General features: G+C 40.9%; 1 protein-coding gene and 1 pseudogene across 1 annotated transcript in view; both read left to right on the top strand.

Annotated features, from left to right (window-relative positions):
- The window catches only part of MYO16 (myosin XVI), a 419,267-nt gene that overhangs the window by 94,146 nt on the left and 298,121 nt on the right, over positions 1-27,000 (top strand). The window contains exons 6-8 of the mRNA XM_057707440.1: positions 4,120-4,245; positions 16,089-16,164; positions 18,825-18,978. Coding sequence (XP_057563423.1) covers positions 4,120-4,245; positions 16,089-16,164; positions 18,825-18,978 — 356 coding nt within the window. The remainder of the gene's footprint in view (positions 1-4,119; positions 4,246-16,088; positions 16,165-18,824; positions 18,979-27,000) is intronic.
- On the top strand, positions 21,701-22,694 carry LOC130835700 (5'-AMP-activated protein kinase subunit gamma-1-like; annotated as a pseudogene).

The following is a 27,000-nucleotide window of genomic DNA, read 5'->3' as shown; positions in this document are numbered from 1 at the left end:
ATAGTAGAACTTTGTTGTTCATCTATTTTATATAGAGTAGTGTGTATACGTTAATCCCAAACTCCTAATTTATCCCTCCCCCACCAAGATAGCTCTTTTTTTTGCTTATAAATTTTTATTTTGTTTACACAAGTGTTCATTTGATTCTCTATTACTCAGAACCAAACTTGACTAAGTGATATAGACAAATAGTCATATGCACATAATGAAGACGAAAGGAGACTAAAAGGAGAAATAAAGTTAGGGAAAATACAAAATCTTTTAGAGTTGATCTGGAGCTTATGCTAGAATGGCTTCCTTTATCATAAGCAATCAGACTATTATCTGTGAGAGCCCATGGCTCTCTCTTTCCATAAGAGATTGCTCTTTTAAAGAGATCTCTTAATTTATATTAATATTCTTCTTAAAAGAAAACAAAAGCTTCAGAAAGGGATACAGTGCCCCCCCAAAAAGCCAGGTTACGGAGCATATGACAAGGAGTTCCTGAGTACAGGTGCATAAATACTGTTTGATACTACTGATAACTAGTATATATGTGACGAAGAAGCTAGTTCTTTACTGTTTTGTCACAGAATTTGATATATCACATCTGGTCTTGGATCATATTTACTTGGTTTGTTGGAAAATAATTATCTGTCAGATACAAAATATCAAGCAATTTTGTTTTTGTCTCCTTTTTTTTAATTTAAATTTCAGTAGTACTGCTTCATCCCTGACTTCTGGAAGAAGACATAGCCAGTGCCATCAGTTTTCTGGTCATATTTAGGGAATAAAGCTTTGGTGGTCCCTTTCTGTCACCACACGTAGCCTCAGTTTAGAGAATAGAATATCTATACCCACAGGATAATGAAAACTCCCAACTTGCTTGGTCAGGCCTTGCTGATTTGTTACTAGGATGATTTAAAAATATTCTGTTATCTCTTCTGATGAAGTGGAGTGACTCAGAGTTTAGGTGTTTTGCTTTTGTTCTGAGACGACCTAGGATTAAATTTGCCCGCCACCCTAGATGTCACTGGGCGTGCCTGCTCTGGGTAGCTCTGCTGCTAAGGGGGCCAAGACGGTTTTCCTTCAAGTCTTTGCTCCTGGGCAGCTCAGGAGATGACTGGGTGGGAGTTGCGCTAAGTTATAAATGGTGGAACTGGCGTTTTGCTGCATGGAAAGCAAATCTACCCATAAAGGGGTCGATCCTGTGAACTTTGTATTATTAGTATTCAAGGTGGATATGAGCCCCGTTTAACACACGGGGCTGTGCCAGCCTGGGGGATGTACTGAGATGTGTAAGTAGTGCACATGTTCTAGGGACGAACATTATCATACAGAATTAGCATGTGGGGCAGGGGTGTTTGCAGGAAGAACATTTTCATATTTAAACAAATCAGTTGTGGAGCGAATGCAAGGTTGGTTAGGAGGTCTCGTGTTGCAGCACTACCCTTGCAGCCTGGCTGACTGGCTTGTCCACTCACCTTTATTTCAGAATGTGAGTGCCGGGCACGCAGAGGAACGTGTCTTCAGCCCATGGTGGCCCAGCTTCCCTGGGTCACTTACCTTGGTGACCTAATCCCTGGCTCCTCCAACTGAAAAATCAGGATGGTGACTGTCCCATAGGTTGTACAGGAGAGAAGAAATAATTTAGAACTTTTATGCAGGATGTGTGTGAAACCACATGAACGTCCTGTCCTGTGTTGTAACCGGGTAGGTGATTTCCAACTTGGGATAACTTTGCATGAGGACCGTGCTTCCCAAAAGCTGTTGCTAATTCTCTACGGGAACAACCACCGCCTCTGTGGTTCTCATAGCAAGAGAGAAGTATTCTAAGATGTCATGTGATCAACACTTTCAGATTTTGGCACCGATATCTTCCAGCCACGGTCAGGACAAGGCAGGAGTGTAAATTCCATTTCAAGAAATAGACATTTTTAATTTAAAATTTTTTAGCTTGAAGTCGAACTTTCATGATGAGAAACAGTACTCCATGGGTCCAGTGACTTAAGGATACAGAACTTGATTGCCAGTGAAATCAAAGTAACAGCTCTAAACTCCTGATATTTTTTTTAGTATGATTTTTAAATATTCTGTTATCTCTGTGATGACGTAGAGTGACTCAGAATTGGTGCTTTTTTTTTTTTTAGATTGCACATATAGGTGATATCATAAATGATACACATGAACTTACATACAAAACAGAAATAGACCCACAGGCATAGAAAACAAACTTATGGTTACCAAAGGGGAGGGATAAATTAGGAGTTTTAGATTAACATATACACCCCACTATATAAAAAATAGATAAACAACAAGGACCTACTGTATAGCCCAGGGAACTATATTAAGTATTTTATAATAACCTATAAGGGAAAAGGATCTGAAAAAGAATATATATACACACATAACTGAATCACTTTGCTGTACACCTGAAACTAAGGTGACATTGTAAACCAACCATATTTAAAAAAAAAAAAAAAGTTAGATGTTTTCCTTTTGTTCTGAGATGAACTAGGGTTAAATTTGTCTGCGGCCCTAAACGGTACTGGTAACGCCTGCTCTGGGTAGCTGTGCTGCTAAGGGAGCCAAGACGGTTTTCCTTTAAGTCTTTCCCTCATGAGCATCTCAGGAGATGACCTGGGTGAGAGTTGGGCTAAGTTTTAAATGGTGGAACCGGGGTTTTGCTGCATAGAAAACAAATCTACCCTTAAAGGGGTTGATCCTGTGAACTTTGCATAATTCGTTTCAGGCGTTAGCCGACTAGTGGACCATTCTTCATGCAGGCTTATAATACAAGTGAATATCTTCTGAAATCCAGATGTTAGTGCATAGAGCACAGTCACTTGCCAATCACTGATTGTTCGAATAATATTCAGATTCAATATATGAAAGAAATTTAGAAGCAGGTGAAAGATGAGTTCTTTAGGAAATTTGTATATAAAATCCTATTTCTGTAAAATATCTGTGGATATATCATCCTAGGAATGGTTTGCTGGAATGCTAATGAGATGAATTCTGTATGTAACAAAGTGTGACAAGATTGTTGTGAAATGTAACCTCTTAATGTTTATGCCTTAAGTTAGATTGAATGTATGTGTTGTTCTAAGATAGTTGAAAGTACGTACAAAACATAAATATGCAAATGTCACTGTAGATTAAAGAGCATAATTAAGTCCAAAGATAGAAAAGCAAACTTTTTTCTGAATTTTATCAAAATTTATATTTAATTAGCCCTTTGACTTTACTGTAATTTTGTCTTTGCAATAAAAATGGCAAGGAATCCAGCTACAAAATTCCATGCTACAAAACCTAGAAGTTGTTGTTTTTACTACTTTTAAATTAGTTCTTTTTCCTTTACTAATAGATTCCTCTTCTTAATTATTATGATTACAAAATCAACCGTGTAGTTACTTAATAACCTAGTTTAAATTGATGGAGATGATAATTTACTTACAAATAAAGTCTGTTGCCAAGAAACGGGAATTCCCCCACAGGAAAATTTGAAAAATTCCTCCAAACCCTGATCTCATCATGGTAGTTCCTGAAGCTTCATTTCTAAACTTCAGTTTGCATTGAGAAACTCAACTGGGAGAATGTTAAAATCATAGCTACATAATCATTATAAAGCTTGTCAGCATTAATTCCCCCTTTCTAGTGCTCCTGTCCCTTTTACCTGTATGTAGCCATGGCAACGATCAGGCTCATGTTTCCTGTGGTCATTTGTATCTTTGAGTCCCCCTCCTGTAACTCCAAATACAGGGCTGGAATTTTAGAGCCACTCAGTATGTGAAACTTTGGGGCAAGAAGTGGTAAAGTACTGAGATATTATATTTTGTATCTAAAAGTATTCAGATTATAGTAGAAAGGAGCACTGGGGAGGGAAGTAGGAATTACATGAGAAAGTGCACATTGTCAGGGTCAGATGGGAAATAATAAACCATTAACGCATAACCTATTTTTTCAAAGAATGGTGACATCCACTGTACAAAACAAATGAAATTACATATATGTTCTTTTAAAAGGTCTCTGTGTTTCAGATCCAATACTTTATTAATTGGGCCTCTTTCAACCACTGAGTAAACTCCATTGCTGTCCCTGCATTGTTCAGTTAAATGACAGAATGTCTCTTTGCTGCAGTTGCATATGGCCTGTGCGAGTGGCTACAAGGAAGTGGCAGCTCTTCTCCTGGAACATGGTGGGGACCTCCACGCAGCGGATAATCAGTCCTGGACCCCGCTCCACTTGGCAGCAAAGTACGGCCAGGTAGATAACGTCCTGAATTACTGTTAAAGGATGAAGTTATAATCAATGCATCATTTGATATTTAATTTTGTTTTGTTTTCAAATCACATACTAACATTATGTAATGACTTTTAATGGAATCATCTTACTAAACAAATATGTTTTTGGTTGAAAGGAAACATTTACATTTAGAAGGACACATAATAATGTACATTCCTCAGAACTCTGCATAGTGTAGTCAAAATCATTGGAGAAATAATCAAAACATGAATGTTTCTTTATAGAATGGACTTAATACTATTTTCTTAATATATAGTCCTTAGTGTGCAGTTTCATGAGTATATAATAATTCTGTTTGTTTTCTACAGTTACTAGATGTAAAGCAAAACTACATTTTATATTTTACTTTCCTCTATAAATTATATTTTATTTTAATGAATGAAGGATGGGTAGCAGAGTTCTTTCTCTTAATTGATGCTTGGCTGTGGCTAACATATCTTGAGTTACTATTGCACAAACTAATTTCTCACTAGGTTCTAATATACCATGAAGAAGAAGCAAACTTTACTTTTAAATAATTTAAATGGGTGAATGTGATCAAGTAGTAGTCATAATGATTTATTAATATTAAAATTGATTTATTAAAAATATATAATATGTTGTGTTAGAGAAGGTCTTAGTAGTAATAGTATAAAATATAACTCAGGTTGCATATATATGAGATTTAAGCTAAACTTGTTGATGTCCAAACATTAGTTTGGGGCAACAATCTCACTCACTGAATTTATAGTAAGTTAAAGCCCTTAGATACTAACCAGTGTGCAAAATATCTATCATAGAATTTGTCATGCAATTGTTGAAAAAATTGAAAGCATTTGCATCTCAAGCATTTTAGGAAAGGCACATTGCTTGGGAAGGTCTTCCAAACTAATGAGAACATTGTGTGCTTTGATGACATTTCCTGTAGAAAAAGATTCATTCATGTAGTAAAATTTGTATCAGGCTATTAACGACTCCGAATCTGTGCTTCTAGCAAGTGAGTGTATGTATAAATGAATGGCTGGGTTAAGGAGATGAAGGTGGATGTAGCTGACATCACTGGCCTCAGGAGTCCAGGTTTCCCAGGGCTCCTAGATCACAGGAGTGTTGGGGCATCGAAAGTACACCATGGGTACCTCAGTAATCCATGCTAGCACAGCAGCATCCCAGGATACACTGGGTGAGAAGTTTTGTCATTAGTGAAAAATAGAGAAGTGAACATATAAGCAAGTACTCTTTCCCTGAACATACGTATTGGCCTGTGCTGAGGAAGTGGTAATCTGTAGATTATCAAAATGTGCCATTGTAGTCAGAGACTGCTCCCAGAAGGAACTAAATCAGAAAAACCTGAATGAATCATTTTACCCAATTTTTCAGGTTGGCTGATTGGACTTTTAGATTTTGGATCAGATATTGTTTCAAAGAGTAACTAATTGGTTCCCTTTAACCACTTTCATAAGAAAATCAACTCTGGGGGAATGGGACTAGATCTAACAAAAAATTTTTAAAGACATGCCTTGACTACATCTCACTGTTTCTGTTATCAGACATTTACATGGATTTTTTCAGAACCCAGAGTATGGTTTTTGTTTTATTTGGCTGCAGGTCAAATGAAATATTTGGTAGGAGTTGATATATTTTATTTGCTATTGTTTTTTTCAGTTCTGTGATTTCCATTTGGTTCTTTCTTATAACTTCTGTGTTTTTGATGAGGTGTCCTGTTTTATCATTTGTTTCAGGAGAATTTGTAGTTGCTTGTTGAAGCATTCTTATGATGGCTGCTTTAAAATTATCATCAAGGAATTCCAGCATGATTCATCTTGCTTTTGGTGTCGGTTAATTGTCTTTTCTTAATCAAGTTATGATTTTCTGATTTTGATATGACTATCACAAGTGATTTTTAACTGTTTCTTGGACATCTTGGCTATTTTGTAGGAGAATCTGGGTCCTGAATAAAATTTCTATTTTAGCAGGCAATCGCCCTGTTTAGGTTTAGCATTCAGGTTCCGGTCTCCCTGAGTGGGATGTGGATCCAATGACCGTTTAATTTTCAGACCCTTCTGGGTATTATTTTGGTATGCTTGGTGTATCTGGTGCCCCTGGGGTTCCTACTGGTTTCTTCTGGTGTCCCAAAAGGGGTGTAGTGGCTTCCTTGGACCAAGCTGCCCTGTGTCTCAGGATTGGGTAGGAGAGTCTGATGGGGGCCTTTGAAGTAACCCCCTCTCATGGCACTGGATTTACCTGATATTGTCAGGGATACATGGTTTGAAAGAGGAGGGATGAGTCTACCTGGGCCTCCTTCTGTCATGGGGTTGGACTGGGAAACAACGGGTCCAGGGATGCCTTCTTCTATGATTTCTCCCTTCTACGGGTCCTGAGTCACCTTCCTCCTTGGACTTTTCAGAGTTCTTCTTGGGTTGCTTGTTATTTCCAGGGTTTATTGTAATTAGCAGGGAGGACCAGTAAGAAATCAGTCTAAGCTGGTGTGTTTTAAAACAACTGCTTCTGTTTCCAAGAAATACTTATTTCTGAAAGACTTGTAAAGCTTGATGTAAGGCACGTAAGCCCGACACAACTGTTGCTTCCTTCATAAAGCTTCCCAGACCTTTAGTCACACAAAAGTCATAAGATAGAAGAATCACTGATGGATAAGGCAGAGAGGATGAGAGGTATGGGCATTCCACCCCATTACCTGTCACATTCCAAAATTTCCCAAACTTTGGGTTTTCTAAATCTGTGTTTCAGCCTAGAGAAACATGGTCACAAACTTACACAGGAAATAATGATTCAAAACTGCATTTACTTTGCAGAATGCAGAGTCATTAAGATGAATGTTTTTATTACTGTATTTGCTTGTACCTGCTACATTCCCAACATTCACCATTTATTGGTGACTAATGATAAATGAATTAAGAAACACTTTCCAATTGCTCAATTTTTTTCAAAATCAGCTGCAAAATATCTGACCCCCAACTTTTTTTTTAAGCTCTTTATTGGCATATAATTGCTTTACACTCTTGTACCAGCTTTTGAAGTACACCAAAGTGAATCAGCTGTATTTATACATATATCCCCAAATCTCCTCCCTCCTGCGATTCCCTCCCACCCTCCCTGTCCTGGCCCTACAAGGCATCACCCATCATCGAGTTGATCTCCCTTTGTTATACAGCAGCTTCCCACTAGCTATCTATTTTACAGTTGGTAGTGTATATATGTCTGTGCTACTCTCTCACTTCGACCCAGCTTCCCCTTCACCCCCCTGTCCCCCAACCCTGTGTCCTCCAGTCCATTCTCTGCATCTGCATCCTCATTCTTGCTCTGTCACTGGGTTCATCAGTACCATTTTTTTTTTTTTTTTTTGGTTTCCATATATATGAGTTAGCATACAGTATTTGTTTTTCTCTTTCTGGCTTACTTCACTCTGTGTGACAGACTCTAGGTCCATCCACCTCACTACGAATAGCTCCATTTCATTCCTTTTTATGGCTGAGTAATATTCCATTGTATATATGTGCCACATCTTCTTTATCCGTTCATCTGTTGATGGGCATTTCGGTTGGTTCCATGTCCTGGCTATTGTAAATAGTGGTGCAGGGAACATGATGGTACATGTTTCTTTTTGGATTGTGGTTTTCTCTGGGTATATGCCCAGCAGTGGGATGACTGGATTCTATGGTAGTTCTAATTTTAGTTTTTTAAGGAACTTCCAAACTGTTTTCCATAGTGGCTGTACCAACTTACATTCCCACCAACAGTGCAGGAGAGTTCTCTTTTCTCCACACCCTCTCCAGCATTTATTGTCTCTAGATGTTTTGATGATGGCCATTCTGACTACTGACCCCAACTTTTAAAAATACATATTTCTTTTTCTTTTGGGGGGGAGTTTCCTATTTTTCTTTCTATTTCCCAGACCCTCCTCTCCCACATATACACCTTAGGTCATTCTGCATGTCTCAGGGATTCAACCAGCTTTGCTCCAAGGATGTCCATGGCCCCTCCCTGGCTGTGAGCCTGACCAGGCTCCCTGATTCTTCCTCCCTAGAGCCTGGCCCCAGGGTTTTCAATCTGTGAGAACCGTCAACCTCTGTTAAAAGTGGATTTTTACATAGCTCGCAAGATTAGTGAGAATGATGAAGGCAAGTGCATCAGACCATCAGTGACCATGTGTCCAGGTCAATTGATTCAGCTGCTAGATTCACACAGACAGATGTCCAACACAGAGTTTTCCAGAAATGGCCATTGATAGTGTGCAAATGAGGCAGATTTAAAAAATAATCTCACCTTTACCCTCTGCTTCTCTAGACCATGACTGGCCATTAATTCAATATTTTCTAAATCCTTAAACATTTTAGTACCAAGGACAGGGTCTGGTGATCATAGGTCTTTTCCCTTTTGCTCCATTAAACCTACTTGAATGGGGTCCCCACCAGAATGTAAGCTCCAACACAGCAAAGACTTCATCTGTGTTGCCCACCATGCTTTCTTGGTGTCCAGCAGAGCAACTGAAGGGCTTGAATGGACAAATCTGTCAGCCAAGAACTAGAAACAAAACGCTAACACTGAGAGGTAGAGTGAGGCTTTTCTGTTGGAATACATGACACCAAAACCCAAATCCTCTTCCTCAATTTAGACTCAAAAAACAATGAGAGATTGATGTTAATAGAGGATTTTGAGTAAATTGCATCTTGATTATTTTGTCAAGAAAATGCCATATGATATCTTGAATTGTTTTTAAAAATTGTTCACCCATAAAAATACCAATTAATATTCATTTTGGAAATGATATTTTAGAAAGAGGTATTATTTGGATATCAGTTTATATGCATGGGAGATTTATAACTCTCTGAAGAAATTTACTGTAAATAAATATACCTCAGTTCAGGGAAAAAAGCTTTAGAAATGTTAACATTTTAGAGAGACTAATGGCATTTTTACAGACATTCATTGCAACTTCAGTTCCTTATAAATCTCTTACAAATATAAATGCCTTTATGGAGAAGGCAGTCTGTAATTTATAACAGTATTTATGATTGACATGTATACTGGGATTTATAACTGACATGTATAAATATTTTAAAACTTCCCTTTATAAATATATTTACTTCTCCAGTGAGAAAAAAAAGAGATGCCTGTTCTTGTTTAAAACTAGGAACTGAACAAGTTATGTGAGCAATAAATCCTATGACTTTATAATTTTTTATGAATTGTACATAAAATAAAATTTGATTCTAGCCTTGTACATTTTTAGTGTTTATCATAGGATTGGAGATATTACAACAAAAGATAAGAAAGTAATCATACAAATGCTAAAATCTGAATCTTCTTCCCTTTGAAAGTATCTTGTATCACACAACCCGCATGTCTTGAATGTTCAAAGGAGTTGTTTGTATTCTCAAATACATTTTACCTGAGTACATAAGAATTGAGATGTATTCAGAGTTTTTTTTTTCTTTAGATATTTCTTTTTCCATTGAAAAAAAACTAAAAACACTCTCTGGTTTTCCTCCTACCCCTCTGAGCATCAAATATGGATAAACTCAGTGCCGGATGCTAGGTCCCCTCTCTTTTCAGTGTTCACAGCCCTTAGGGAATCTCACACCTGCAGCTTCAAATACGCTGCATGACCACAACCCCCAAAGCCCTTTCTTGTTTCTCGCTCAAGTTCCCGGCCGATGAGGACCACTGCCCGGTGGGCAATCTCTATCCGTCTGTCCTCAGACTCAACTTGTGTACGGAGGGAATTATGATCTTCCTTTCCCATCCCCAGTCTGTCATCCCTTCTATGTTTCATCATTTATTCATTATAAACCTGGGCATTACCATTTTCCTGCCTCTCCCATAACTGAGAAACCACCAAAGCCCACAAACTCCTCCTTAGTGAATAGCTCTGAGCCGTATGAGTTATAACCAGGAGCATCCCCACTGCCTCAGCCTTCACCTGGTTGACCCATCTGTCCTCGCCCCTCCCCCACTCCATTCTCCAGGATGTGGCTGCAGTGAGCTTTCCAAATGCAAATATAACTGAACGATTCAATCCAGCATCCTTTCCATTGCTGCTGATATAAAGTAGCTACTCCATAACACAGTTCATGAGTCCCCATGTGCCAGGAATGTCTTAATTCTCTCACGTTTTTTCTCCTATTCTGCATGACCAGGTTGGAGGATACAGCTGTACTGAACTTCTTTCAATTTCTGGAATATGCTCCCATGTACATCCTTTTCATGTCCTTTGCTTTTCTTCGAGTGGTTGAGTGGTTAAATCTCCCCTGCCCTGCAGGACTACCCTGAGCTGGGACTTCACTGGCTGATTTTTCTACCTTCCTGGATCCCAGGGAGATGCCCCCGTCATGCACCCACGCATCCTACGTAGCACCTGTATCCCCCATATCACCTCCCCTATCACGTGTTGGAATCGGCTCTTATATTGGCCCATATTGCCCCCTGGCCTGGGAGAACTGAGTGTAGGGGCAGTGTCTGTTTCTTCATCTGCACAGGGCTAGCACAGAGCGCTCAGTTGCTACTTATTCATGAGAGAGGCAGCGAATGTCCTGGTTTAGCGGGTGCTTGTCTGTCTCAGTGCATCACTGAACACATGTGAAGAGTGGGTGGGTGAGCACACACCTCGAGCCCTGTGGGCCAACAGGAGAGATCCTCAAGGAGATATCCAGGAGGTACCTGGGCATGTGCAGGGCGCTGGGGAGGGCTGGACGTGGAGATTAGGGTTAGGTGACTCAAAGAAATCACGCATGGGGGAGAGAGCTCGATGACGGGCACAACAGTACGGGCAGCACCGTCTTTCATGGTCTAAAGAGGGCATCGGAGGAGTCTTTATATTTTAGATCTGAGATTTTTCAGCTGGCTCTGAGTTAGAGGTATTTACCTATTATGATGTAGAGTGCGAACCAGTGAGGGTAGGACATGCAAATTCTGAATTCTCGAGGACCTTTAACACTATAATTTCTCTTTATTAAGTGAAACAATCTCTTTTAGCTTTTGAGCTAGGAATTTGGCTATCTCTAAACACTCATTTTTTTTTTTTACTTTTAAAAGAAGTAATTTAAATGACCATCAATTTTGCTGCATGTATCCAAACTGAAATACAGTTGTCCAAAGAAGGAGTAAAGTGCATAGCCAGTAACTTGTGTGAATTTAAATTTCAGCTTAAAATCATTTTCTATCAGCCATGGAGGGCCTCCTTTGACAAACACACACGCACACACACGCGCATACACACACACACCCACAGAATGTCAGCCACCTTACCCTCTGATAGTTTTGGTGATTATAAAGTCCTTGTGATAGTGGAGATGAAACCTTGTTGGGTTCCATACTTTACCTACTCGCATTGAAGTAATTTACCTAAAGATCTTTCCTGAGGTTAAAGGAAATGTTCTAGAGTAGTCTGAAATTGAAATCAGCACTTCCCTGCTTAATTTAGTTCTGGGACATGCCTCACTGATTTCTAATTGGAAGCACTTGGGAAATACTGACTTTAAGAAAAATGGAATTTCTCGAGTGAGAGAAGCTTCTTCACTCCACACGAGAATGTTTGTTTTTGCAGGCCTGAAATAAAATGCAAGTGCTTTTGTTGTTAAAGATTTTCATGTAGGAAACAATTTGCTTTGACTTCTTAAATGCTTTCTGCAGTTACGGGGAAGCTGTGGAGAGAGGCAGTTTGTAGAGAGATTGCCCAAGTTTCTCCTCAGAGTTCTGTAAAGAGCTACTCGAATTTAAAAATGCACAGTAATTGTTAGATTCGCCGACAATCTGACATTTTTGCAGAGACATAAAAGCTTTAAGATACTGCCGTTTTTTCAAAATTGTGAAAAACAGGGACAATCTTACCTAATTCCTGGCTTTGCTTTTTTTTTTTTTTTTTTGTTTCTGCTTTTCTTCTTCTCTTCCTCCTTCCTTTTCTTGCTTTTTCCCTCCTTCCTTCCATCCTTTCCTCCCTTCCTTTCCTATGGGTGAAAAGCAAGGAAATCTCTCAGATCTCTGAGATAAAGCAAAACTCTTTTCTATATCCATTTTGATGTACTGAAACCCTGCTCTATATATTTTATCGTTCAGATTTCAAGAGAACACCTATGTCTTTAGTAAACTGTGTAGATTTGGAAATAAAAATAAACCTTAAATATAAGCCGTCTGCTGTAACATGATTTAACTGTTATTGGTATGTTTTGTGTTCTGTAAAACCAAACACTGATTTGCAGTGGGCTTGTGGGAAAGCTAGCAATGGGGCAGATTATGTAAAATCTAATTAATTTCATAATGAGAACACTAACAAGAGCAATAATTGATGGGTGGGGAGATGCTTCGAGGTGCCTGGGCAGAGTGCTTGCGTGGGTGGAGAATGAGGGCAAACGTTACAAAAACAACCAAGTCACAGATCAGAAAAGCCAGTCCCCTTCTCATCAATATAAGCCAAGAAATGGAAAGACAAACTTAGAAAAAGAGAAAAAGTCCAAAGGAGTCTCCAGAATTACAAATACCTAGAACCATTAGGTGAACTTATCAAGGTTATTTATAGTATCATTGTAAACGTAAAATATATCGGAATCTCTTTAACAAAAGATGGGCAAGATTTCTACGCTGGAAACTGTACAACAAGATAATGTAAATATAAAGCAACGCAATAAAAATTAGGAAGACCTAAATAAATGGGGCGGCGAGCCATATTCACGTGTTGGGACAGTGACTGTCACTGGGATCTTGTTACCGACCTTTCAAGCCGGGCCCCAGGAAAGGTCCTCCCGCCTGGCTCGCCGACACCAACAGAACAGGACTGAGTTGGGTTCAGAAGCAGAGGAAATCTTTACTCCTTTTTGAACATTTTATTGAAATATAGGTAATTTACAGTGTTGTGTTAGTTTCTGCTGTACAGCAGCGTGATTCTGTTATGTATCTATATATTCTTTTCCATATTCTTTTCCATTGTGGTTTATTACAGGACGTGGAATAGAGTTCCTGTGCAGAAACTTTACTCTTTGATCCGAGGATGGAGGGGTGTGGGCGGGGCTGGTTTATAGGGATCTGCCCACGGGGAGGGGGAGGGGTTCTCGCAGGGCGAACGCAGGTGCCTTTGTTGCTCACAGCTCCAGGGCAGGGGGTGCAGATCTCTGCGCAGGGCCCGCCGCCACCCCCTTGAACGAGGTGTCGTGGGCGGTGCTTCTGCACATGACCCTCGGAGCTGAGGTGTCCTGGGTGCAGTCCTTTGGCACCTGGAACTCTGGTCTGAAGGGCCAGGTACCAGGTCTCTGCACGTACCTCCTGCGAGCCAGTGGAGCTAGACTAAGCACAGAAGGAGGGGTTAGACTTTATCTTGTCACCTAGATGCCATCTGATGTCCCCCCGGGACCCCCGTGGGTTTTGCTGGTAACAGTATCTGTGGAAGGCAGAATAGTGGCCCCCAAGACACCCTGATGCCCAGAACCTGTCACTGTGTTACCTGACAAGGCAGAAGAACTTTGCAGTTGTGGTTAGTTAAGGATCTTGAGACGGTTAGGGGTTCCTGGACCCCCAGGTGGGTCTGATGTAATTGTGGAGCCCCTAAGAGCAGAGGCCCGTTCCCCGCTGAGGGTTTGCGGGACATGTGACAATGGAAAATGGTCAGAGAGGTGGGACATTGCTGGTCTGGAGATGCGGGAAGGTCCAGCAGCCAGGGGACGTGGGCACCTCTGGAAGCTGGAAAAGGCAGGACACAGGTGTCCCCCGTGAGACTGGTGTCAGACTTCTGACCCTCAGAAGTGTAAGATAATTATTTTTTATTGTTTAAACCACTAAGTTTGTGGTAATTTTTTTGGCAGACATATAGAGCTAGGATAGCATCTATTTATTTAAAGCAATCGCAGTCAAAATACTCCAGCCGTTCTTACAGAAATTGAAAAGTTTATTCTAAAATTTATATGGAAATACAGAGTACCTATATAGACAAAATTATCTTGAAAAAGAAATTAGTTTTTTCAAGACTATAAGTTTATGAGTTATAAGATTTCAAGACTGCCTCAGAAGCAATTCAAATAAGAAAAAAAATAGTCTTTTTAACAAATATTGGTGAAATGGGATGCTGGACCCAAATTAACCTTAAGCCTTTAGGTACCATTTACAAAAACTCACTTGAGGTGGACCATCGATACAAAAGTTCAAATTGTAAAGTTTTTAGAAGAAAATGTAGGATAATATTGTCATGGCCCTTGAGTAGGCAAAGAGGTATTCTAACCTAAAAAGCACTGACAACTAAAGAAAAAAAAATATGTTTGTGTGTTAAACATAAACAGAAATAAAACAAATTTTAAAATCCTATTCATCAAAAGACATTTTTAAAAAGATAAATAGGCCAACGATAGAATGGGAGGAATTATTGGTAAGACATATATCTGACAAATGTATCTGGAGCATGTAAATATAGATCAGTGGTTAAAAGATAAACATTTCAGTAATAGATGGGCAAAAACATCTTGAGTAGATAGTTCACAAAGAAAATATAAGAGTGGGAATTAAGCACATGAGAGGGTGTTCAGTATCACTGTCCTCAGGGAAATGCAAGTTGAGCTATGCTGAGATACTGCTTCTCTCTCCGTAGAGTAGCTCAATCTTTTTTAAATGATAATATCAGGTGTTAGGGAGGATGTGAATCTAGCGCTATGTAAATATCTGGTCATAAAATTATTAAATAGAATGTGGAACAGCAGGAGCTCTGGTTGACAGTGGGCGTGTAAACTTGAACTCTTTGAAAAAAAAATTGGAGCTATCTCATCACTTTGACAATGGCCAGACCTTTATGCCAGCGATCTCAGTCCTAAGTACATGTATCCCGAAGAAGAGATATAAACTAGAATATTCATAGCAACATTATTTGTAACTATAGATGAGTGACTGCGATGGATTGAATGTTCTCTGAGAGGAAGGTGGATACACGGTGAGGTATTTGTACAGTGCAGTTCTGTGCAGCCAAACAAACGAATGAAGCTTGGTCAAAGCCATCACCTCAATAATGCAACGTTAATTCATGAAGGCAAAACACAGAAGAATATATACACCAGAATTTCATTTCTAAAACTGAGACAAACAGATGAAACCAAGCGATGTGTTGATTAGGGTACTTCGGTAAGGGAGGTCTAAGCTTACAAAGAAAATGTAGCAACAGTTAACATAAAATTTGTGACGGTGGCCAACTCTGGGAAGTAGGAACAGGAATAATTTGGGAGAAGAACACACAAAAATACTGTGAATGACATTTTAAAACCTTGGGTGCACTGGACTTTGTTTCACGATTTGCTCTGTCGATGTTACATATCCATTATATATACTCTTTGTATGTACGATGTATTTTACAATAAACTTTAAAAAATATATTAATCTCCCAAGTTGCTTTATTCTTATAACTTAAGATGAAGTTTTTCTAATTGTCCAATGGACCTTACGTTCATATTGTTCATTGTGCTGTAATGGATGGACAGTAACAAGAAGTGAGACTTTCATGAATTGTTTAATTAAAACAGAACACACTGTAACACATAATTCCTCCCATAAGGTGCCCTAAAGTAAACCTGAAAGGTGTTGTGAACCTTTTCAAGTCCTCAGCAATGTAACCCTCATTTGATAAGTTTTTATGTGAATGCATCAATTGATGAAACAGTTTGAATGTCATTTAAAAAAAAAAGAACTGGAAACGAAGAGAGTAAGAAACACTTAGGGTAGTAGATTATGCTAACACATTCTCCTTCCACCAGTGGCCCTGGAGGAAAGCAACTGCAGATTATTTACTGATGAATCTCAAGTATCCAGCATAATCTTTCCTATTTCAATGCCCTTTAATGTTTCAGGCAAACCTGGTGAAACTTCTTCTGATGCATCAGGCAAATCCACACCTTCTGAACTGCAACGAGGAGAAGGCTTCAGGTAGGTTCTGAGCATCCTGGACCACGGAGCCGTTACGGCCCCCTTGCCGTCATATTGAAGTCGCTAACCCCATCACTGACATAGCTGTGAAATGAGTCGTCCTCTCCTGAGATGCTCTGTGAAACCCACCGCATTCAAGCATGATTCGCAGACTCCTGTGTCCTGCTCTGTTACAAGAGCCTGTTATTAGAGACCAGTTAAGTTTATTGGGACTGTTGTAGTTCATTGCAGTGTGCTCTTAGGGCTTTACATTTCCCAGGCAGTGATTCCTGCAGTGTATCTTACTTTAAAATATATTTTTTCTGTTCTTTAACTAGTTTCTCACCATATCAAGTACATGGTTGTTCATGAGGATATTTCTAAAGGGTAGTAGCATTTTTTTCTGTGCAGATATTTATACTGCAAGCAAGAGAGACTTACATTCTCAACCTAATTTAAAACTTTGAAAATCTTAATGTTACTTATTTTTTAATAAATATCTTTTTGAAAATTTCTAGAGTTCTTTTCCCCACTCTTTTAAAAAGTGGATGCTATCTTAATTTTCTACCTTTTAAAATTTGACAACAGTGTTACTACCCCTAAGTTATTTTTGGTATATTAAAAGTAAAAACTCTAAATAACAAGGAGAAAAATCTAGTGTAACAACATAATATAAAAATTTTGAAGGTAATAACTGATCTGAATAACATAAATCTACTTATTCTTCTTGTTTTTATGTCTCTACTAACCAGAAAACACTTCACGCCTGAAATTTCTTCTTTCATGTACTTCTAGGAATATGATTACCTGTTAAACTTCCAGTTTAAGACAGAATGGGGGATTTGCTATTTTTGATTTTGTTGGAATTAAGTATCATTGTTTAATGTTTATTCATCTTTTGCTAAAAATAAAATTGAAGACTTAACAAATGATAAGATGGTTTAATAGTCTCAAACTTTAGAATTACACTAATATTAATAATAGGGTAGTGGTCCTGCTATAATCTACAGAAATTTGCCTAATGGTAAATATTAGAAGAGTACATAGAAATTTGTAGCTTTCTCTTATCTTTTCTCAAAAATATTTTTATTGTACATATAAACCCCATAGTCTTTCAACTCTACTTGTAATAGGAGGTTGCATTTTTCAAGATGGTATTTCTGGCTTTTTTCCCAGAAACTGGAATATACAGTTGGCCCCGGACTGCATGGACTCTGTCACACTTTAACCTTTTAGGTCTAGGGTCAACTTTGCCAGGACAGATACCTAAGGCAGTTGACAGTGACAGTCCCAGAGCCCCGGGAGTGACTAAGCTGCTGGTCTAGACTCAGCCCTGGCCACCATAGACCTAGTGTCTGATGTCTCTCTCAGACAGTTTTGCCCACGTGGGTCACGCAAAGTCTAGCGTCAGTATAATCTGCTCTCTGTGCCACATCGCTCACGAGAGACGCAGTGATGGGACCATGGTAGACTCTCAGTAAACATTCGTTGCTTGAGTGAAAATACTTCTCTCACACACAAAGGACAGAGAGCTTGAAGGCAGTGAGAGGGTTCAGGTCGATGCAGGATATACCAGCATCTCATCCAACAGCAAGAGGAAGGAACCAGATGAAAGTGCGAAGGACAGTAAACTAGACACCCATCTTGTGGCTGAGCACATGAACACCATCATCACTACTGCATGATGGTCTTGTTATTTTGCGTTTCTGGAATGTGGAACGGACACACACAAAATTATCTGGGGGATAAAAGCAGTTCGAGGTTAAGCTGTTACCTGGTACAGAAATAATCTCCCAAGATGAGGACGCTAAACTGTCTCCTGCTGCTTACACTGATGTGACTTCATCTAAAGCAGATGATGATAAAATCCTGGCATAAATATCTTCTTGTGGTAGCTGAACTAGCTCACTCAGCCCATAAAGCCACATAACTCAAGTTCGTGGACGCAGGAGGCCATGAAGTTTAGTCACGGGGATTGGCCACAGCCATTAGGTTCTTAATTGTTATTAATGTGAATTATTCTTCAGAATCTATTGATTTTCAGCTTCAATTGCTACTAAGTGTAAGTTTGATTAACGACATCTAATCGCTGCCCAAATATGTGCAGATGTCACTGTTCAAGTGTAAGTTGTGAGGAAATACGATTATTTATATTTCAGATTGAAAAAGATAAAACTTAGGTCACGGAGAGAGGCCAGACCTACTGTTTTAAAAACACAATCGAGTATTTGTTTGTACATCCACTCATTTAGTAGAATGTTTGTAGAACGCCTACTGCGTGTTTCATAAGCGCCCAGCCGTTGGGAAGGTATAGCTGTTTTCCCCATTTTGATTCTTATTCACGAGGATGAAGGAAGACTTTCACGCCGAATGAAATGACATGAAGTTCTGTCAAGCTTAGCTTCTCAGTGATTTCACATTTTCCCCGTGACCGCTCAGTGAATATTATTCTTATATTTTGTCGTTTCATTTGTGATTAAACGTGCCACTGATGTAACATCGAATACTCTTTAAAAATGGTGGTGCTGTCATTTTATTCCTACCATAAACGTTTCATGTTTTTCGTTTTGCTTCACGTGTTGATGAGTTTTAGCATGTTAAGCACGTCGGAATTACTGAAGGTAAATAGTTTCCTGTGAGGTCACCACTCACTGGTCTGATCGCCTCGTGGTTCCTTGTAGATGTCGCCGCATCTGCGTTTATTGAGGAAATGCTGCTGAAGGCCGAGTCTGCCTGGGAAGGAAGGATGCAAGAGCCTTTCTGTGTTCACGCGTTGGCCCAAGAGGAGCCCTATGAAGAGATCATCCCTGACCTTCCAGCCCTTCCCAGCAAGCTGTGAGTGCCTCGTCCCTAGCGAGAAAGTGGTAGAGCTCCCTCCCTGAGCAGTCAGTTATTCTCCTTTGTCACCTGTCCGGTCACCTGTCAGTTTTCAATCAATGTTAAGCCTCTCTCTCAACCAACACTTAGAGAACTGTGGCTGCATATCAGTGTTTGCCGAAAGATCCTGGTAGACCATAGTGAGTTAGGTGTGAAAACCCGCTGATTTTTTAATATAGCCATCTCAGTTCTTCATTCCATTTGTCATCATGAGACCAAAGATACTATTTTAAACACATTCCATGTTTTTAACTAAACGGATATGTAAAGTTTCCAATAACTATCATTGTGGTTAAATTTCAAGTAGGAAATACAGATATTCATTTTTTTCTCTCTTAAGTCTAAAACTAATGACTTCTTGTTATCTAAAACATGTCCTCAATACGGACACATGCTGTAAAAAAGATGAACCTTGAAAACATTATGCTAAGGGAAGGAAGTCAGGCACAAAAGGCCACATCGTGTATGACTGAATTGATATGAAATGTCTGGAATTAGCAAATCCGTAGAAACGGAAAGTATATTGGTGGTTGGATGGATGGGGTGAGGGAAAATGGGGAGTGACTGAAGGGATACAGGGTTGGTTTCTTTGAGGGGATAACAGAAATGTTCTGAAAGTAGATGTGATGGCTACACACATTTGTGTATGTGCTGAAAAGCACTGCCATGTACACCTTGAAAGTGTGACTTTTGTGCTGTGTAGATTATATCTCAATAAGACAAATAAATACATAAAGAAAAAAAACATTTCAGGCCCCCAAACCAAAATCTGCTGTATATAAGCAGTGGGACCTTGAGGAAGTACTTCCTCTCCCTCTGAACCCGTGTTTTGTCCAGCAATGACGATTACGTCTGACATTGGCGCATTTGACGATTCCCTGAATAAAAAGCACCATCTGGGTGGTGGACCGTCTGAGAAGTAGTCAAACAGTAGAGATGGAGGCCAAATCACAGCTGCTCAGGGATGCAGGATGCATCAGAGGACGTGACTGCGTGTGGCGGCTGGAAAGGTTTATGAAGTTGTTCTGTTATTTGGCAGCTTGATCAGCTATAGCTCCCTGGCTGCTATGAGCCAGATGAGATCTCCCAAGTGAGGGGCTCCCCAGACAAGGCTCCGAGCAGGCAGGAGGAGGACACGTTGTGGTCTCTGCCAGGAGGCTTGCTCCAAGAAGGGAGGAACTAAAGAGACACAGCCCCAGTTCATCCATCAGAGAATTCCTCGCGGTCCGCAGGTGTAGAGGCACGCCCACAGGCAGCATGAGTCAATTTCCCTTCCCAGGAGGCTTGCTCCAAGAAGGGAGGAACTAAAGAGACACAGCCCCAGTTCATCCATCAGAGAATTCCTCGCGGTCCGCAGGTGTAGAGGCACGCCCACAGGCAGCATGAGTCAATTTCCCTTCCCAGGAGGCTTGCTCCAAGAAGGGAGGAACTAAAGAGACACAGCCCCAGTTCATCCATCAGAGAATTCCTCGCGGTCCGCAGGTGTAGAGGCACGCCCACAGGCAGCATGAGTCAATTTCCCTTCCCAGGAGGCTTGCTCCAAGAAGGGAGGAACTAAAGAGACACAGCCCCAGTTCATCCATCAGAGAATTCCTCGCGGTCCGCAGGTGTAGAGGCACGCCCACAGGCAGCACGAGTCAATTTCCCTTCCCAGGAGGTGGAAGACATGTTTCCAGCAGATGCATCACGAGGCCGTCACGTCGCGTACGTGAGCCGAGGGGAAAAGGCTTGTTTCAGGGCCGGCCCCATCACGGGCATCAGAAACACGTTCAGTTGAAAACCACTCTAGATAATTCAGAGGCTCAAGTCAGGCATGAATGCGTGGACCTCTACGTAATACTAAAATAGATTCATTATTGGATTTGATGTTTTAACTGTGTTGAAAAAGAGCTTGATGTGTGCATCAGACACTGGGCTAAGGATTTCACAGGTGATCTTAGTCCATTTTCAAAGCGCTGTTCAGATTGTCTTACTTTCCCAAGGTTACAGAGCTGCGACATGACAGGTCAAGATTTGTCGCCCAGCAATCAGAGCCCAGGTCATTCACTCCTGCACCACCTTACCCCTCGCCAATTTGCACAGGTGGGAAAAAATGGTATCACATTTATGTGGGAAAGCCATACGTAGAAACAAAAGTTGGATTCAAGAATGGTTTCCTCATAAAATACATTCCAAGTGGCCTGGAATTAATGGTTAGAATATGTTGACCTTGCTCTTTACATTTTTATATTTATATAAATATTTTATATTCCTGATATCACTGGAATGAGAGGAATAATACAGATATTTGCTATGGAAGAATTTTACTTTCCAGACGTTGCTATTAAAATCCATACCCGAAAACAAAAAAATAAATAAGTAAAAAAAAAAAAAAAAAAAAAAAGGGCTTTCCTAGGTGGCGCAGTGGTTAAGAATCCGCCTGACAATGCAGAGGTCACGGGTTCGATCCCAGCTCCAGGAAGATCCCACATGCCACGGAGCAACTAAGCCCGTGTGCCAAAAAAATAAAAAAATCCATACCCGATACCTTCCATTTTACTTTTAAGATTATGTCATGGGCTTCCAAGTAAAGAGCTGTTAAAATATAAACAACGTTAAAGGGACGTGGGGCGGGGCCTTCTCCGCCCCCTGCCCCGGGCGAGCTTCCTAAAGCTAAGGAACCCAGCCGGCGTCTCTCGCGATGGAGGCGGTGACATCTTCAGATAGCTACTCAGCCCTGGAAAATGAGCATCCTCTGGAGACTCCAGAATCCAACAATAACGCGTATACTTCCTTCATGAAGTCTCGTCGATGCTATGACGTGATTCCCACAAGCTCAAAATTGGTTGTATCTGACGCTTCCCTTCCGGTGAAGAAAGCTTTCTTCGCTTTGGTGACTAACGGTGTCCGAGCTGCCGCTTTGTGGGACAGTAAGAAGCAACGTTTTGTGGGCATGCTGACCATCACTGACTTCATCCATATCCTGCACCGCTACTGTAAATCAGCCTTGGTACAGATCTGTGAGCTGGAAGAACGCGAGAGAGAAACTTGGAGAGAGGTGTACCTACAGGACTCCTTTAAACCACTTGTCTGCATTGCTCCTAATGCCAGCTTGTGTGATGCTGTCTCTTCATTAATTCGAAACAAGATCCACGGGCTGCCAGTTACTGACCCAGAATCAGGCAACACCTTGTACATCCTCACCCACACGCGCATCCTCAAATCCCTCAAGTTGTTTATCACTGAGTTCCCCAAGCCAGAGCTCATGTCTCAGTCTCTGGAAGAGCTACAGATTGGCACCTATGCCAACACTGCTATGGTCCGCACTACTACCCCTGTCTACGTGGCTCTGGGCGTCTTTGTACAGCACCGAGTCTCAGCCCTGCCAGTGGTGGATGAGAAAGGGCGTGTGGTGGATCTCCTCCAAGTTTGATGTTATCAATCTGGCAGCAGAAGAGACCTGCAACAACCTAGATGTGTCAGTGACCAAAGCCCTGCAACATCGATCACATTACTTTGAGGGTGTCCTCAAGTGTTAATACCCGCATGCGACTCTGGAAACCATCATCAACAGGCTGGTAGAAGCAGAGGTTCACCGACTTGTAGCGGTGGATGAGAATGATGTGGTCAAGGGAACTGTATCACCGTCTGACATCTTGCAGGCCCTGGTGCTCACAGGCGGAGAGAAGCCCTGAGCCGGGGGAAGGGGTCGTGCAGCACCAGGGGATGTGCCCCGCTCACTGCCTGCCCAAAGCTCTGGGAACCACAGATGAAACCTTCAGAGAACTGTGACTCTGTTTCCTGCCGGGGAGCCCCCTGCCCTTCTACACGGAAGTGAGGGAACGTGTGGGGGAGGAAGGAGAATGGATTTTTAGCCGTCCTTATCCTCACCCTTGAAGAAAACGTTCAGCCTAGCCCATCCCAGCCCCTGTCCTCTTTAGACATAGCCCCTTTTCTGGGTGAACTATGGGCTCTGTGCTTCTCAGGCAAATTCTGGTCTCTAAGAGATCCCCAGACCTCACCCAGCCTTTGCCTCTATCTCTGTCCCTGACTCCACCCTAAGGTAATAGGCACAAGAAAACTCTTCATAGAGATATTTTTATTCATCCTGTTTCATGCTGTATGGAGAAGGCTGAGTCCATTCAGTGGCATCTCTTCCCATAATGGGAGTGGGGAGGATCACGGGGAGGAGGGCCTTTGGGTTCCTGTGCTGTATGCATATGAAGGGAGATGAGAGTTAGGGGGAGGGGGAGGGCAGAGTGGTTAGCGGAGGTTATTGCTTTTCGTGGCAAACCTAATTAAAATGACAGGAACCTCTTCATGGTAAAATAAATAAATAAATAAATAAACAAACAAACAAACAACGTTAAAGTTTGAGTTAAAACCAAATTCTTTCATAATAAGTTATTTTTAGATACGTTAACTTATTTATGTGTCTATAGCTTTAGGTTTTTCTGCTTTAAAAAAATAAAAGAAAGCAAATCAACCAATCTGCCAAAAAAAAGTACTTTGTACTGTTTTTTATATTTTTGATTGAACTATGTGTTTTAAATGGATTAATCGGTGGCTTATTTGTTCTATGCAGTGAAGTATGATTGTTTTAATTACATTTTTCTCTTGTTGACATTGAACAAAGCTTTGAAACTTTTAAATAACTGTACATTGAAATTTGACCTCTTCATTGAAGTCTTTAGGGATAGAATTGAAAATCATATTAAAGTACAACTCAATTACAATATTAGGGTTTTTTTTTAATTCTGCAAAAATGATAGGTAGACTTGTTTAGTTTAGAAACTAAGCAACTTTGGGGACTTCCCTGGTGGTGCAGTGGTTAAGAACCTGCCTGTAGGGGACACATGTTCGATCCCTGGTCTGGGAAGATCCCATATGCTGCAGAGCAACCAAACCCGTGAGCCACAACTACTGAGCCTGCGTGCCACAACTGCTGAGCCCGCGTGCCTGGAGCCCATGCTCCACAACAAGAGAAGCCACCACAATGAGAAGCCTGCGCACTGCAACTAGAGAAAGCCTGTGCACTGCAACGAAGACCCAGTGCAGCCAACAGTAAAGAAATAAAAATAAATTTATAATATATATATATATATAATCTTATCCATAAATGAAGTATAATAGTAAAAAACAACGACAACTAAGCAACTTTGTAAAATTTCTTTTATCATTCATGATTTCATCTTTATAGTGTTATAAATAAATATGAACTGGAGCAAAGAGATGTGATGAAGTAACTAGGTACACTTATATTTTAATGCAGAAAAGCTTAATTTCTGTAATCGACTTTCAGACCTTGTTTGAGTATGAGAAAGAAAAGTGGGGATATTTGAGGTCTCTTCTATAAACAAACCCAGAGACATTACAAAGGACAACACTTTCTTTAAAGCTGATAAACGTGTGTATTGTTGAGGAGGAAGAAAAAAGCATGTTGATTTTATCACAGTATCACAGTGGGGATTGATTTTGGGCAACAATTTATGGAGCTATGTAGGGACATTTTCAAAAACGCCCTTATTTTGATAGAGAACATGTAGGCAGTGAATCAGAGGACTGACATGATTGACAGGAAAGAGAAATGTATTTCTTGAAAAGTCTCTCAGGGATCATTTACACAGTGGCATTTCTTCACAGACCAGCTGTGAGAGTCAGCGGTGATACCCAGTGTTTGGGGAGGGATTGGGTCTCTGTTTCTCTTCTCTCCTCGGCATTGCTGCAATCCCCTGCAGACTCTTCCTTTTGCCTTATTTTTCCTCTTTCCTTATTTTGTCCAGGACAGAACAGGACATATTCGTTGATATGAGAAGCATAGAATTGGAAAGAATTGGAATTAAAACCTCTTCTCCTTTCCTCATATAACCTATCGCTTTTCTTCAATAAGTTTTTTGTTCCCCATTTTTTCTCTCTCATCCTCGTGCTGAAGATTTAACTTGTAAAACCTCATCTGAATCGTGCTGGTGCATCTTTCTTCGCTATTTTTAACCTCAGCTTCTTTTTTTTTTCCTGCGTTGCAAAGTTGACTCGTTTCTTTTCCCTTTTCCCGGAATGCATTTTGCTAAAATTTTAAAAATAATTGAGTGGTTTACTTTCTAATATCTCAGCATACAAGTCAAATTCCCTTTCTGCTGCCAACTTGTATTGATTGTTCTGCAAGCGTTTTGTGTTTTAAATCATGGTTTAGCCCGAATAAAAACGTCCCTTCTACCATGCACCAGAGTTAGTAGCAACTGCCTATCTTTAGTAAAAACGTCCCTTCCACCATGCACCAGAGTTAGTAGCAACTGCCTATCTTTAGTTCAACCTTTAATCAATAGGAAATCCCATATTCCATGGTTTCACTATCCACTGGACATCACTAAGGTGTCTTAGTTAGTTGCCTGAGTTTCAAGTTCATGTCTCAAAATGAGCAGGTTAGATTGAACTCCAAAGGTCCTGCCAACTATAACATTCTCCATCGGGTCTCTGTGTGTAGAGCTTTTAGGCTTGCTCTCTCTTCACTAAACCTGCAAACGACTCTTCCCCCACGTGGCTGCTCCTCGTGCTCCGTTTTCCCTCCTGCTGATGGGGTGCCTCCTCGCTGCCTGTCTTTTCCATCCTTAGCTGTCTCAGTGCCTCATTGACTGTTATTGCTGCTAATGAAACAGCTGTTGCCGAATGTGCCCTTTGGTGTTTGAACGTGGAAATGCTCTCCTAGGGTTTTTAATCGCTAAGACGTTCTGATAGATGCCGGCTTTTGCTCCTAATAGTCTCTTCCATGGAGTCCTTGAGTTGGAATCCACAAAAATTCCACACGATGTCTATATGGAGTAGAGTAGTTCACGAAACACTTGCGGGTTTTCACTTATTCATAATATAAACAATGATGACAACTGATAGGTTTTGAGCATTTGCCAGGCATCAGGACTTGTGCAGAGTGTGTTACAGGGATCATTTCATGTAACCCTCATAGCAGCGCCTGGAGGAAATTTGTATTTCTCTCCCTGTTTTATACACCCCTGTCCGAGACCCAGAGCTTCAGTGACTTGACTCACGTCACACCCATGTAATCAGTCTGACGTTGTTTCTGTAAGGAGGTCATTTTCACCCGTAATTCTGACACTTCTAACTTGGCTTTAAAGAGGAAATGATTGATGCGAGTTTCAGTTATGGTCTGTCAGCTTTAGGTGTGGAACACTGTCGATTTAGGATACGTGTGTAGTGTGACAACTGGAGAAGACAGTGTGGGATGAGAAAGAGAAGTCCCTTCTGCAGAGGTGACGAGTGAGAAGGTTACTCGCAGTACAATCTGCTGTGAGTCTGCTTTCCAGTCAGAGCTGTGCGTGGGGGTGGAACAAGATGAGGCCGCTGTGGGACTTCCCTGGTTGTCCAGTGGTTAGGACTCCACACTTTCACTGCCGAGGGCCCGGGTTCAATCCCTGGTCTGAGAACTAGGATTTTGCAAGCTGCATGGTGAAAAAAAACAATTAAAAAGATGGGGCCATTATTTTCCATCTGTCCACCAAGTTATCCGTCCAACCCTGTGACCTTGCTCACTCTGAGTGTCTAAAAACCAATGATGTGATTTAAGGACTGGGGCTTTGAGGCAGCCTCACCCCTGTTCCTGGTTAGTAAACATATCAGTACCCTGGGAGAATAAGTTCCCTTACCCCATGGGAAGAGGGCACAGGAGCTCTGAGTTCAGGACCCTCCAAGACCTTGCCCTTGGTGTCTATTTGTTTATCTTGTCCTGCTTTCTGTCCTTCACCACGAAGCTGTAATAGTAGGTATAGAGCTTTTTTGAGTTCTGTGTGTCATTTGAGTGGCTTCTCAAACCTGAGAAGGGTTGAGGGAACACCCGAGTTTGTAGCTAGTCGGTCAGAAGTGCAGGAGGTCTGGGGGTGCCCAAACATGTGGCTGACAGCTGAAGTGGGGCAGCCTTGTTGGGGACGGCGCCCTTAACTTGAGGGGTTCGTGCTGACTCTAGGTGGTCCCTCCCTGTCAGAAATGCACTGC

The sequence above is a fragment of the Hippopotamus amphibius genome, chromosome 14 (genome assembly GCF_030028045.1).
Source record: "Hippopotamus amphibius kiboko isolate mHipAmp2 chromosome 14, mHipAmp2.hap2, whole genome shotgun sequence".
NCBI lineage: Eukaryota > Metazoa > Chordata > Mammalia > Artiodactyla > Hippopotamidae > Hippopotamus > Hippopotamus amphibius.
Note: the sequence above shows the minus strand (reverse complement) of the source record. Positions and strands in the feature narration are given on the sequence as shown.